Source organism: Verruconis gallopava (assembly GCF_000836295.1).
Source record: "Verruconis gallopava strain CBS 43764 unplaced genomic scaffold supercont1.32, whole genome shotgun sequence".
Lineage (NCBI taxonomy): Eukaryota > Fungi > Ascomycota > Dothideomycetes > Venturiales > Sympoventuriaceae > Verruconis > Verruconis gallopava.
In genome coordinates, this window is record NW_015622168.1 from 194,984 (window position 1) to 207,991 (window position 13,008).

General features: G+C 54.1%; 3 protein-coding genes across 3 annotated transcripts; 1 reads left to right on the plus strand and 2 right to left on the minus strand.

Moving 5' to 3' along the window:
* Positions 1–187: 187 nt before the first annotated feature.
* On the plus strand, positions 188–3,637 carry PV09_07758 (potassium/sodium efflux P-type ATPase, fungal-type; the record flags this gene model as incomplete). Its single annotated transcript, XM_016361568.1, has 5 exons — positions 188–490; positions 544–756; positions 817–1,441; positions 1,497–2,843; positions 2,904–3,637. The coding sequence occupies 5 exons, from the start codon at positions 188–190 to the stop codon at positions 3,635–3,637; spliced, it is 3,222 nt and encodes a 1,073-aa protein (XP_016210647.1).
* A 161-nt stretch (positions 3,638–3,798) lies between these two features.
* PV09_07759 (uncharacterized protein) lies at positions 3,799–5,440 on the minus strand. Its single transcript, XM_016361569.1, has 2 exons — positions 4,793–5,440; positions 3,799–4,695 (listed from the first exon to the last, which is right to left on the minus strand). The coding sequence occupies exons 1-2, from the start codon at positions 4,991–4,993 to the stop codon at positions 4,120–4,122; spliced, it is 777 nt and encodes a 258-aa protein (XP_016210648.1). The 5' UTR covers positions 4,994–5,440; the 3' UTR covers positions 3,799–4,119.
* An 874-nt stretch (positions 5,441–6,314) lies between these two features.
* PV09_07760 (uncharacterized protein) lies at positions 6,315–10,693 on the minus strand. Its single transcript, XM_016361570.1, has 3 exons — positions 10,016–10,693; positions 8,754–9,862; positions 6,315–8,696 (listed from the first exon to the last, which is right to left on the minus strand). The coding sequence occupies exons 1-3, from the start codon at positions 10,406–10,408 to the stop codon at positions 7,292–7,294; spliced, it is 2,907 nt and encodes a 968-aa protein (XP_016210649.1). The 5' UTR covers positions 10,409–10,693; the 3' UTR covers positions 6,315–7,291.
* Between the last annotated feature and the right edge of the window lie 2,315 nt (positions 10,694–13,008).

Consider the following 13,008-nt stretch of genomic DNA (forward strand, 5'->3'; position numbering starts at 1 on the left):
AAAGATACTGAGGTGACCGGAGGCGAATGTCAAGAGTACTTAAGAATCGCCATGCCCGCCCCCACTGTCTTTGGACCCAAGGGCCGGGACGTTTTGAAGAAACAGCTCCTTCCACTCGTTTCAAACAAGTGATACCCAAATATACGTCAACATACATTTGATTCACCCCTCACTTCTAGTGTCCACCATGGGTAAAAAGTCAGACATCCAATTGGTCCTCAAGAATCATGTCTCCGGCCAGTCGAACAAACCGTTAAGCAAACCTGCTCATGCACTCTCCGCAGATCAGGTTATATCCGAGCTCCACACGACCACGGATGACGGTCTCACCACAGTCGAAGCGAAAAAGCGGCACGCCGAGTACGGCAACAACCAAATCGGTGACGCCGGCGGTGTGAATGCCACAAAGATCTTGATCCGTCAGATTGCCAATGCCATGATCCTCGTCTTGATATTGGCAATGGCCGTTTCCTACGGCATTGGCTCCTATGTAAGTTACGGCTTCTGGCTATTTTACGAGATATTTCAATAACATTACCATAGATTGAAGGCGGCGTTGTCACAGCTGTCATCATTTTGAATATTGTCATCGGATTTGGTCAAGAATGTCAAGCGGAGAAGACCATGGACTCCCTGCGTAACCTTGCCTCGCCCACTGCAGTCGTGATTCGAGATGGCAACGAGATAACAATTTCTAACATGGAAGTCGTTCCTGGAGATGTGATAGTCCTGAAAACCGGTGATACTGTGCCAGCGGTAAGTACCGTACCTCTTTACTGCGTCGAATGCCGTGGCCATGCTGATACTATTTTTTAGGACTTGAGACTGTTCGAAGCACTCAATTTTGAGACAGACGAGGCTCTCCTTACTGGAGAATCTCTTCCCGTTCGCAAAGAAGCAGAGGAGATTTTCGATGAAGACACAGGACCAGGCGATCGCCTAAATGTTGCCTACGCCTCTTCGACTGTAACGAAAGGCCGTGCTCGAGGCGTTGTTTTTGCTACTGGTATGTTCACGGAGATCGGATCTATTGCTGCAGCGTTGCGCGGATCTGAATCACGCGTTCGACCTGTCCGCCGAAACTCGAAGGGCTACGCTAGTCCTCGCAGCTATGCTCAGGCTTGGGGTCTGACAGCGTGGGATGCGTTCGGTCGCTTCCTTGGCGTCAATGTCGGCACTCCGCTGCAGAAAAAGCTTTCTCGACTAGCTTGTCTACTTTTTGGCATCGCCGTCGTGTGCGCAATCATTGTGCTCGCCGCGAATCGTTTCTCAAATAACACGGAAGTCATAATTTATGCAGTTGGAACAGGACTCTCCATGATTCCGGCTTCTCTGATTGTCGTGCTTACGATTACTATGGCTGCGGGTACGAAGCGAATGGTGGAGAGGAATGTCATTGTCCGTAATATGAAGGCTCTTGAAGCCCTTGGAGCTGTCACCGGTTAGTATTCGTGTGTATCAAAAACAGCCATTTTTCCAACTGAAACTTAATCTAGATATCTGTAGCGACAAGACTGGAACAATTACTCAGGGTAAAATGGTGGCAAAGAAAGCTTGGATCCCAGCAAAGGGCACATACTCTGTTGGCGACATTGATGAGCCATTCAATCCTACCAAGGGCGGCGTCACATTCGATGCACTTCCTCCGACTAAGGTCAAAAAGAGTGCTTTTTCTGAGAAGGGTGAAGGCCAGGATACTGACGAGATGCTAAACGATAACCAGTATCTGAAAGATTTCCTTTATGTTGCCGCCCTCGCCAACCTTGCCAACATCCATAAAGGTGAAGATGGCAACTATCACGCTCGAGGTGACCCTACCGAAATTGCCATTCAGGTTTTTGCTTCTCGATTTGGTTGGGGTCGTCCTCGATGGACCACTGGGCAGAACCCAACATGGAAGCAGATTGCTGAATACCCTTTTGACAGTGATGTGAAACGCATGTCGGTACTCTTCAAGAATCTAGAGACAGAAAAAGATTTTGTTTTTACCAAAGGTGCTGTTGAGCGTATTGTTGCAGCTTGCTCGATGATTCACCTTAAAGCTGGCCAGGATGCAGTTCCTATAAACGAAGAGATCGAGAAGGACATCTTGGAGAACATGGAAGCCATGGCCTCACAGGGACTTCGAGTTCTAGCACTGGCGAGTCGTCATTTTGAAGGTGAATACTCAAGCGAGAGCGAAATAGACCGGGGCGAGATCGAGAAAAACTTAACATTCCGCGGATTAATCGGCCTCTACGATCCTCCACGTTTGGAGTCGGCTCGCTCAGTCAAAAGTTGCCAGAACGCGGGTATCATCGTCCACATGTTGACCGGCGATCACCCCGGCACCGCAGCCGCCATTGCAAAGGAAGTGGGTATCCTGCCAGCTCGTATGAAAGATTATGGCAAGGAAATGCAAGATGCCATGGTCATGACAGCATCGCAGTTCGACAAACTCTCAGATGACGAAATTGACGCACTCCCAGTCTTGCCCTTGGTCATCGCTCGGTGCGCACCAAACACCAAGGTTCGCATGATTGACGCTTTGCATCGACGAAAGGCTTTCGCTGCCATGACGGGCGATGGTGTAAATGATTCCCCCTCGCTAAAGCGTGCCGATGTTGGTATCGCTATGGGCCAGTCCGGCTCTGACGTCGCCAAAGACGCGTCTGACATCGTGCTCACGGACGACAATTTTGCCTCCATCTTGAATGCCATCGAAGAGGGTCGTCGAATGTTTGACAACATCAAGAAATTCATCCTGCATCTTCTCGCTCAGAACGTGGCTCAGGCTATCATTTTGCTAGTTGGCCTCGTCTTCAAGGATTCGGACGACTTCTCCGTGTTTCCCATCACTCCGGGTAAGTACTTAGACCTCGCCAAGCCTGTGCTCGATGGTGTCTAATCAATCGATTGTTTAGTCGAAATCATGTGGATTATCATGGTCACTTCCTCTTTCCCCGATATGGGCCTCGGCTTCGAGCCCGCTTCTGCGGACATTCTTCAGCGCCCGCCTCACAACCTGAAACGTGGTGTCTTCACCATCGAGGTCATGATCGACACGGTCGTTTATGGAGTCTGGATCGCTGCTCTGTGTCTCTCTTCCTTCGTCCTCGTCGTGTACGGTCCGGGAGACGATGGATTCGGCGTCGGCTGCAACGACGCGTACTCGTCGCAGTGCGACACCGTTTTCCGGGCCCGTGCAACCGCCTTCGCGTGCCTGACGTGGTTCTCTCTGTTCTTGGCATGGGAGATGATGCACATGCGGAGATCATTCTTCCGCATGAGACCGGACTCCCCGCATTATCTGACGCAATGGATTCGCGAGGTGTGGGCCAACAAGTTCCTATTCTGGTCCGTCATCGCCGGCTTCGTGACCATCTTCCCCATCATATACATTCCCGGTTTGAACAGAGTCGTCTTCAAGCACGAGAGCATCACGTGGGAGTGGGCAATCGTCGTCGTAGCCACCATCCTGTTCTTTGCCGGCATCGAAACGTGGAAGTTCGGTAAGCGCGTGTATTTCCGAAGGATAGACAAGAAGACCTGGTCGGGGGACAAGCACGATCTTGAGGGTCGAACGTTTGAGAGGTATTTCTCAGGCATGAGCGACGCTGGCAAAATTTATGACTCCAACAAGAAGCCGCCACAATAGGCCGTCATGAAGCCAAAGAACCTGATATCATTTTGACATTGCTGGTCTGATGAATGCTGTTTCGGCGTTATAGGTATATGGAAGTATAGCTGGAAGGATCGAGCCTTGTAGATAGTCGGCCCCGCAGCCCTTGACGATGCCCACGAATTGAAGAATAAAGACAAAGGAGCGCTCGATCATCTCAACGTTTCCAGAGATTCTCAGGACTTTTGCACGTAAATTTCAATCCGCATTTGTAATGGCTGCTAGTCACATGTCTAAATTTGCTAGAACGCCTGCATGTAGGCAGGTCCAGCAGGGCTACATGCGAATTTGATGCAAAGGGTATCGTGTGACCGTACCACGGCTTCTATCCGCACAAAGTAGCGTCGCCATACGTGCTGTACATGTTTTTCCAAACCCAACTCCAGCGCTATGCTTTTCTAAAATTACCCTCACGAATTTTCTTTTATGACCTCAAGAATCAATGCACAAGGCCCGACTCACTGCGGTGCCGGAACAGGCGCGGCGGCGGCAGCAGCCAGGTCGCCCTGAACGTCTGCCGCGCCAGTGTTTTCTGCTTCCAGCAACGCGTCGGCCTGTTGGGGTTCCCACAGTCTGATCCACCAGCTCGGTGGGTCCAGGGGTCGCGAGCCGCCGTGGGTGGGCGGGTAAATGTCGTTGAAGTAGTACCAGCAGTGACCAACGACGACTCCACAGATCTCATCCTTGGGCACCGTGCCGTGCACCGCAAAGCTGAAGGCCATGAGCACCCAGGGCAGCCAGGGCGCTTTGAAGACGAGCAGTCCCAGAAAGGAGAGCTGGGTGTCCGGGTTGCGACGCGACCAGATGTAGACGAGGACGCTGCTGAGGGCGGTGCCGAGGAAGGCGATGGAGAAGAGCGGTGCGAGGCAGAGCAGGCACAGGGAGGCGAATGTGAGGAGGTACATGAACTTGGCCGGGGAGCGTCCCGAAGACTCTTCAAGGAGACGGGAGTACCGCTGCGTGAAGAAGATGTGGAAAACGAGGTCGAGGGAGAGGGGACCGAAGTAGATGAAGGTCGAGATGAGGCGCCAGTACTACGCACGTCATTCTGTTAGGGTGCTGCTCTGAGAACGTATGCGGTCGTGCCGAGTCCATCTTGACTACATTGGTCGGCGGAGACGGGAGGCTTACCTGTCCCTTGTTGAAGACGGCGCGCACGCTGTAGAACATGTTGAACGGCGAGATGACATGACACTGCACCAGCACGCTGCAGATGACCGAGGCCGTTGTCCAGTACCGCGTCACGGGTGGCATCTCGAGCCACCACTGCTCAAGAGGGACACCGTTTCCGAGCCCGCCTGCAGCACCGCCGCCGCCGAGCATGTCCGCCATGACGATGGGGTTGGTTGCAAAAGAACGAGCCGTCACCTGGGAGAGGCGAGGATGTGCAAGGATTGAGCTGCGCCGCGAGACCTGAGAGGTAGTGAGGAGAGGAGAGCGCACAAGGGGGCTGTCAGCGACGGACTATGCAGGAGCTGCGTCGAGGAATGCGGTTGTCGTGAGTGCGATTGTCGTGGGCGCGGGACCGGACGTCAATTTGAGAGGTGGGCTGGACGGGGGGTGGGTGAGCGAACAAGAGAGCGAGCTTCGCGGGTTATGGTGGAGCAAAGATAATTGCAAGAAAGAGGAACAGAAGCAGGAAAGGATTGCCAAGTGACTTTATGTTGCGGGCGCCGTAGCAAATGCCATCAAGCTCTTCTTTCGTACGCGTTGTATCTTCTGGCCTTCTGCAGCCTGTGCGGGTACCGATGACACCAGGACTGGTTTGCGTGTTCATTCGATCCGGCCACCAAAGCAAAGACGCGGGTCTGGCCACACACAAACACAAGCACTCACAAGCCACATGAAGAAACGACGCTAGTGATTCAGTGTGAGGATGATCTGTGGCTGGTGATTCCCCTCCCGCACGTGATATTCGTGTGATCCAAGGATCGTAGTGCCAAGACACCGCGCTCGGGATGCATGTATCGAGAATCGCAGGTATGTTAAGTGAACCCCTATACGGCTCAACTTTCATGCCGACCTGACGCTTCCAGGGCGACGAGCAGGTCCATGCAAGCACAATGTCGGTGAGGAAGGCATCTCCCGAGAGACAAGAGAGAGACGAGAGAAAAATTTTACGCTCTGTTCCAGGTCAAAGGGGAAAAAAAAAAAGCCATCTTTTACGCTAGAAAGCTTAAAAATATAGTGAGGCGCTCAGAAGAAAGATCCCTTGCAGATAACGTGCATACATGTACGTGCAATGCCATGTGTGTCAAGCGGGGAAAGGGCGGAGAAGCAAATGCATGCAGGAAGCACAGTAATCGATCGGGGCGATCTGGAGACGGGACGATTGCGATGGTAGTTCTAAAAAGACGAACGGGGGCGAAAGGGGCGCGAAGCTCCGGGTCAGCGGAGTCTGTGGGCCGTGGATACTCCATACACACATGACCACATAGACAGCCATGGAGACTTCTCCGACGGACTGAGACATACATGCGCACGCACGTACGATTTCACTTTCCGGGGACAAAACTCAGCTTGGTGCTTGAAAGCAGGCGTTGAGACGCTAGAGCACGTCTACGTGCAAGAAGATTGGCGCGAAGGAAAGAAGAAAGCGCAGCGCTGCCAACTCACTTGCTTGGACCGGGCAAAAGAGGTAAACGCAGAACAGTGTATTTCAATCCCTCTGTTTTATTTTGAAAAAAAAAAATACCAGACAGCAAAAAGAAAATGCAAATTAGCCGCCCGCCATGATCTCGTCAAGAAAGGAGTCGTCTTGTCCGCCCCTGTATGTATGCCAATCGCTAACCACCTATCGCGATATTCAGAAAGAGCCGTGAAGCCCATCTCTTTCTCTTTTTCTCTTGTTCTTGTAGCAAGAGCAGCTCCAGCTGATGAGTGTTGTACGCTCAGCCTTTTGGAAAATGAGAAGAAAAAAAGGACGGAAAAGTTCCCATCCATCCTACAGCCTGACCAATCTAGCAACACTAATTTCATTCAAGAAAGCCTCCGAAAAAAAAAAAGCAAAGGAAAAGTGAAAGCGTAAAATGTGAGAAACGAACTGGATCCAAATGAAACTTGAAATGCTCCTGCCACCCAATTTGTGTTTTCTGGCCACAAGAAAACAGCGATACCAATGAATATGTTACCGAACAATGATGCTTTTGTTCCAGATACTCTGCCATCTCGAGGGCTGTGGCCCCCGTGTGTTTTCCTCCGTTGTGACCCGTCATGTAGCGAAAGCAACTTTGAAGGAGCATTAGGGGGGAGAAGAGGGGATGGGGATGGGGGGTTTGAAAAATTTGTAGGCTCGTAAGAAAAGAGTTCTCCACCGGAAAGAATTAATCGACCGCCTGGTTTGAAGGCTGGTTGGTAAAATGATACTTGCCCCTTCGTGAGATCCAATGTCGCGCCGCAGGCCGGCACTTGTCAAATGCAACATCAAGTTGAAGGGCAAGGGAAAAATCGACGATGAAAGCGTCCAGAAGATGTGTAGTCGCTGCGGCGACCAAGTCAAAACTAACGTTTTGAGGTTGACGATGTGTGCGCGTTGTGAGCAGGAAATAACGCAGGACGCACGCGTGAGGCGGGGGAAAAATTATTAAGGCTCTTTGCATAAGAAGGCCGCTTTCCACATGGTACGTGGAGTTAAGGGTGTCCGTTTGGAAGCGTGTTGCCGTTATCAGTCTTGGATGAGGAATTCCCGGCGCCAGCAGAGCTACTATTAGTGGAGCGGGTCGAGCGCGACGGCTTCCTCGAAGACTTCTCCGTATGCTTCTTGTTGCTCTTACCCTCGCCTTCGCTGGTGCTGGGCGAGCTTGACGACGAGGAACCTTCGCTGTTGTCGTTGACCTCTCCAGATTTGAACTCCCTACGCAGCTTGTCTGCCTTCATCTGCAACTCCTTAGCCTCGTGGGCGACACGCTCGGCGCGAATCTGCTTCTTCCACATGACCTTGTAGCGGCCGTTCAGCTCGAGCAACTCCTCGTGCGTGCCCCGCTCGATGACCCGGCCATCTTGCAGCACCAGAATCTGGTCTGCCTGAGTGATAGTGCTGAGCCGGTGAGCGATCACCAGCATCGTCCGGCCCTGACCCAGCGTTTTTAGCGCGTTTTGGATGTGCTGCTCCGTGTCCGTGTCTAGAGCAGCCGTCGCCTCATCCAGCAATATAATGCGGGGGCCTTTCAGGATCGTCCTAGCAATCGCAACGCGCTGCTTCTCTCCGCCGGATAGCCGCAGCCCCCTGTCGCCCACCTTGGTCTCATATGCGTCCGGGAAAGACATGATGCGGTCGTGTATGCTGGCCGCGCGGCAAGCGTCGTACACCTCCTCATCTGTTGCGTCAGGCTTCGCATACTTCAGGTTGTACATGAGCGTTTCGTTAAACAGCACAGTGTCCTGCGGTACGACGCCAATGTGTCTGCGCAGCGAATCAATGGTGATATCTCCCACATCGTGTCCGTCGACCTGAATGCTGCCGGACTTTACGTTGTAAAATCGGAAGAGCAGTCGGAAAACAGTGGACTTGCCCCCACCAGACTCGCCCACGAAGGCCGTTGTCGTCCCAGGCTTGCAGTGGAAGTTCAGGCCTTTAAGGGCCTCCTTGCGCTGGTCGTATGCGAAGTATACGTCGTTGAAGCGCACGTCGCCCTCGCAGGTTGGAAGCTCCTTTGCGTCCGGCTTGTCAACCACGGTGGGCTTCTCCTTGAACAGCTCCAGCATGCGTTCCGAGCTGATCATGGCAGACTGAATCATACGATAGAACGTGCCAAAGTAGTTGAGTGGCTGCTGCAGTTGCGACATGTACGTGAGCAGCGTCATGAACTTTCCAACCTTGATCTGACCTCTGGTTACTTGGTACGCGGCAATAAAGCAGGTGATCATAAGACCGAGCATGAAGACCATATTCTGAGTCACGTTCATGATCTGCAGCGAGTAGAGCACCCTGTACTCGGCATCCTGGTACTTCTTCACGGCGCGCTTGTAGCGTTCAAACTCATAGTTCTCTGCGTTGAAGTACTTGACCGTCTCGTACGAGACCATGGAGTCGTTCCTAATGCGGTTAGCCACGATAGCATGAGCAAATATAGGCATGGATCTTTCAACTCACTTGACTGCATCCTCCTCTCTGTCGGCGTTGACCATGTCGCGTCTGATGTCGGCACGCCACGTAGCCATCCGGATCGTGAGATAAATGTACCAAAATGTCACAACGGTAATAACCAGGGCATAGTATGCATCGAACGCGGTCAAAAAGAAGACAATGGCGACGACCAGGTCAATCATCATGGGCACCACGTTGAAGGTGACCTGCTCCAAAAACGTGTTGATTGACGAGCCCTTGTTCATGGCCGAAAGCACCTCGCCGGTCTTCTTTCCGAGATGGAAATCCAGGCTCAGGCTGTGCACATGTTCAAACGAGGCGACCGAGATCTCGCGGTACGAGTATTGGCTGATGGGAATCCAAGCAGTCGATCGCAAAGCGCCAAGCAGCCCGTTGTTACCTTGTAGCAGTCGGTATCCGATGTACAAGCACACGGACAGCCAGGGCATGCGCACCGGACCGTCATCTCCAGACAGCTCATTTGTGATAACGCCGACCTGGTAGGGTACAAGAACATTGACGCCGCGTTGCACGATCACAATGCATACGCATAGGATCATCATGAGCTGAAGACGGAGGTCCTTGGAGGGCCATAGGTATTGAAACAGGATCGAGTAGCGCTTCAAGTACTCCCACCAGCTGCGCGAGGGATTCTTCTGCGGCCGGACCCAGCCTGGTTCGTCCCCGCCGCCGTGGTGTGGGTGGCCTCCGTGGCCGTGCTTGCGGCCGCCCGTCGTACCATAGCCAGAGGTGCCGTTGGCCATGCCATTGAGCGAAGCCTGAGAGGCATCATTCCTAGGTAGCAAAGACGAAGACTCGCTAACGTCGCTGTCGTAGTTTGTATTCTGTGGCGAGAGCTTGGTGAACACCAAATAAAAGCCGAGGAGAGCGAACAGGACGAGGAAGCGCACGAGCGTGATCGCTACGTCCAGGCCTTCCCAGATATCAATCTTGTGATCCCGCCTCTTGATAGCCACGTCCAGAGCGAAGACGGCCGCTTCAGCGACCACGGCTAAGATCCATGTTGCCAATTGTGCTGAAGTGGGCGAGGGTTTCGTGTCGATGAGGGAGATGAGAAGCAACGAGTAGACGAAGAACGAACCGACAATGTAGATCTGGCAGTAGTACGAGATCAGCCAAAAAAAGAACCAAAAATTCCACAAGGAAAAGAAAAATGAGAATCCCAAAGTGCCTCGCCCCCAATCTCTCGTGCCCAAAGCCCTAGCTCTTGCAAGATTTGTAGCAGTGGGAGAGGAGGTTATACATACCGTAGGAGCTTGGCCCACCCACCATCCAGATTTGCGGTCGTACAGGGCGTGGAAGATGACGACGGCAGCGCTGGCGACCCAGGTGAGGCAGGCGAAGGCAGAGAGCCATTCGAAGATGAGCTTTCGCGACCGTGAGAAGTCCGTGGGCGCGGCCCGCTTGAACGAGTTTGTGCGGATGGGCAGCGGCTTGCCACCGGGACCGAACTGGACCTTGGGCGTCTGCTCCTCGCTGTCGTCGCTCGGGGAGGCGGTCAAGACGCTCTGAACGGCGAAGGCGAGGATGAAGAAGAAGAGGAGGACGAGCGGGTAGGCGAACTGGAGGACATGCAGGATCTTTGACACCGTCTTCTCATGGTTCCATGGTGACGAAATGACCAGGATGGACAACAGCATCGCGGGCGAGGAACGGGAAGACGGTGGTGAAGCTTCCTTCCTACCACCTTTCACGCAAGCCGCTCTACTACTCTGGAACTCGGTCTGGTCTCTCTTCTGCGACTCTCCCCTTACTCGCTCTACTCTTCTCTCACTGACTCGCTCTCTTTCTCAATCTCGAAGCACATGCACGCGCAAGAGCACACACACTCACGCTCTCAGTCTCACACTCACTCTCTCAAGCACGCGCACACGCGCACACGCACACACACACTCTCTCTGTCTCTCTCTCTCTCTCTCTCTCTCTCACACACACACACACACACACACACTCTCTCTCTCTCTCTCTCTCTCTCTCACGCGTTCTCACACACACGCTCTCTCGCGCGCACACACGCTTCTCTATCTCACTCTCTCCCTTTTGCGTTATGTGTGCTTCTCTTCTTCGCGCGCACGAGCACACAAAAACACAGGCGAGCAAGCAAGCGCGTACGCGGTCCCTCAAACGAGTGATGTGAAGACGTATGCGGAGGCCAGGTTGGGCAGTCGGCTCTTGCGGTACAGTCGATCTGCTTATGGCGGGATGAGGCTTGGCGGAGGGGAGGAACGCACGAGGCCGTCGGGAGGGACAGGAGGGAAGAGGACAAAGAGACGAAAGAGGGAGAGGGGAGGAGTGACGAAGGAATTGGGAGGAAAATAGCAAAGGAGAAGCACAAGACGGGATGGGGGAGGTGAAGAGCGCGCGAGACTGGATCTAAGAAAAATCCGATGTATACACTCTTTCCCCCCGGCTGGTCTGATCGATTGCCGAGACCGAACAGTTGAAAGAAAACGGGTGCGGGCGAGCATCAGCGGGCGTCTTTTATGCAGGCGCGCATGTTCCGGGCAGGGTGTGGTCCTGCGAGTGTGGCGTAGCGTTCAGGTCAGGTTCTAGTCAGGTTCGTCGGTGGAGGAGGTTATACTTGTCGCGGAGAGGTGGTGGCATGTGAGCTGGGCGACGAGCGAACGATGCGCGATGACACTTGCTAGCAGCCGGGCTAGCGGTCCCAGCTGGCTCCGCCCAGACCCAGAAACGGGACAGCGGCCAGCGACTCGGCGAGGGGGCGCCGCCCGCCACGGCCTCAGTGTCTCGCGCGCCCCGTCGCATTGGCCGGGCCCGCTTCGCCGCGCGCGATGCCTTTCGTCTGGCGGCCGGCACGCGATGTGATGCGAAGCGATGGCAGATGGAATCGAGGCTGCATCTCCTGGCCCTCGAAGCCCGGCGGCGCGCACCAAGCACACGTCCTCTGGCCACGCCTGCTCCTCACACACCTCTCTCTGTGTCTCACGCACGCACGCGCAGTTCACAACTACTGCTGTCCTCGACCTACCGCACCGGGCAAGGCTAGGCAGGGTTCGAAGGGCAGGCTGGTCGGCGACGAAGGGGACCATGAGATTGGACCATCGCTCAATTTTTTCTCCCCCTTAGCCCTAGCCTACCTAGATTGGATTTGGTGGTTTGGTGGATTGCGAGAAAGGTCTGGGGTGGGCCCAACGCTGAGAAGCGAGGAAAGGACAATTATTGGAGGTGGTGTGGAGGGAGCTGGAGGACGGGGGGGTGTGGCAGAAGGCGATATGGCGCGCGTACTGCTCGTACGAAGCGCAGGTAGGGATGCCGTGGGAAAAAGCGGAATCGATGGACGGGCGAACGAGTGAAGTCCGGCTCGTTGTGCCATCGGTTGAGTGGGTGTCTGCGTGCGTGCATGCGCCGCTTGACTGTGAAGCCGAACAGGTACAGAGCACTAGGGAGGGGGTTGGAGGGACGGTGATGGTGTTGTGTAAGAGAACGCCTGCGTTTCTTTGTCCGCACTTTCTTCTAGAGCCCTTTCTGCCGCTGGGTTGCAGATGCGAAACGCCCGGATCAGGCACCGCAACTTTGTTGAGCAGCGAAATTACACGAGCACACATCCGTCCTGCATGACGTCCATGGTACGTGGTACTTGGTCTGTGGTACATGGTACATGATACATGGTCCATGATCCATGGTGCTTGCTACATCGCACTTGGTACTTGGTACGTGGTGCTCGCTACCCGCTACACACACCACGCCCTGCGCTGTCGTTCACAGGAATGCCTCAGCTTGCTCGAAACGGCCCTCGCTTCGTTCTGCTTCTTCCCCGTCTCTTTGTTTGCTTTCAACTTGCGATTTCGACAATGGGGGACGTCCGTCAGTAGGCTGGTCCACCCGATCCACAAATCCACCCATTGGCCCCATGTCCTGGCCCGCCGTGCCTGTTCACTGTTTCGATCCTCACACGCGCCACGCGCCAGGCGCTGGAAAGAGCAGAAACACATGCGGTACACTGGTGGTACGTAGCAAAGGGCGTGACTTGATAGGACTGGTCGACACGCGCAACAGAGGCCTGGCCCTCGAGCCGGCCGATGGGGCAGGCCGTGTGTTGTCTCCAAATGTTCGAGTACGTATCAGTTCGGGCGCCCGTCTACTCAGCTGCGCCTCGCCCCTGGGATGATCGTAATCAATAAATGACTTTGCTGCTTGTGACACTCTCGCCAGCACGCTGCGATCGTCATCATCGCCACCGTCGCGCCCGTCCACCTGGATTCTCACTCGTCACGTGTCG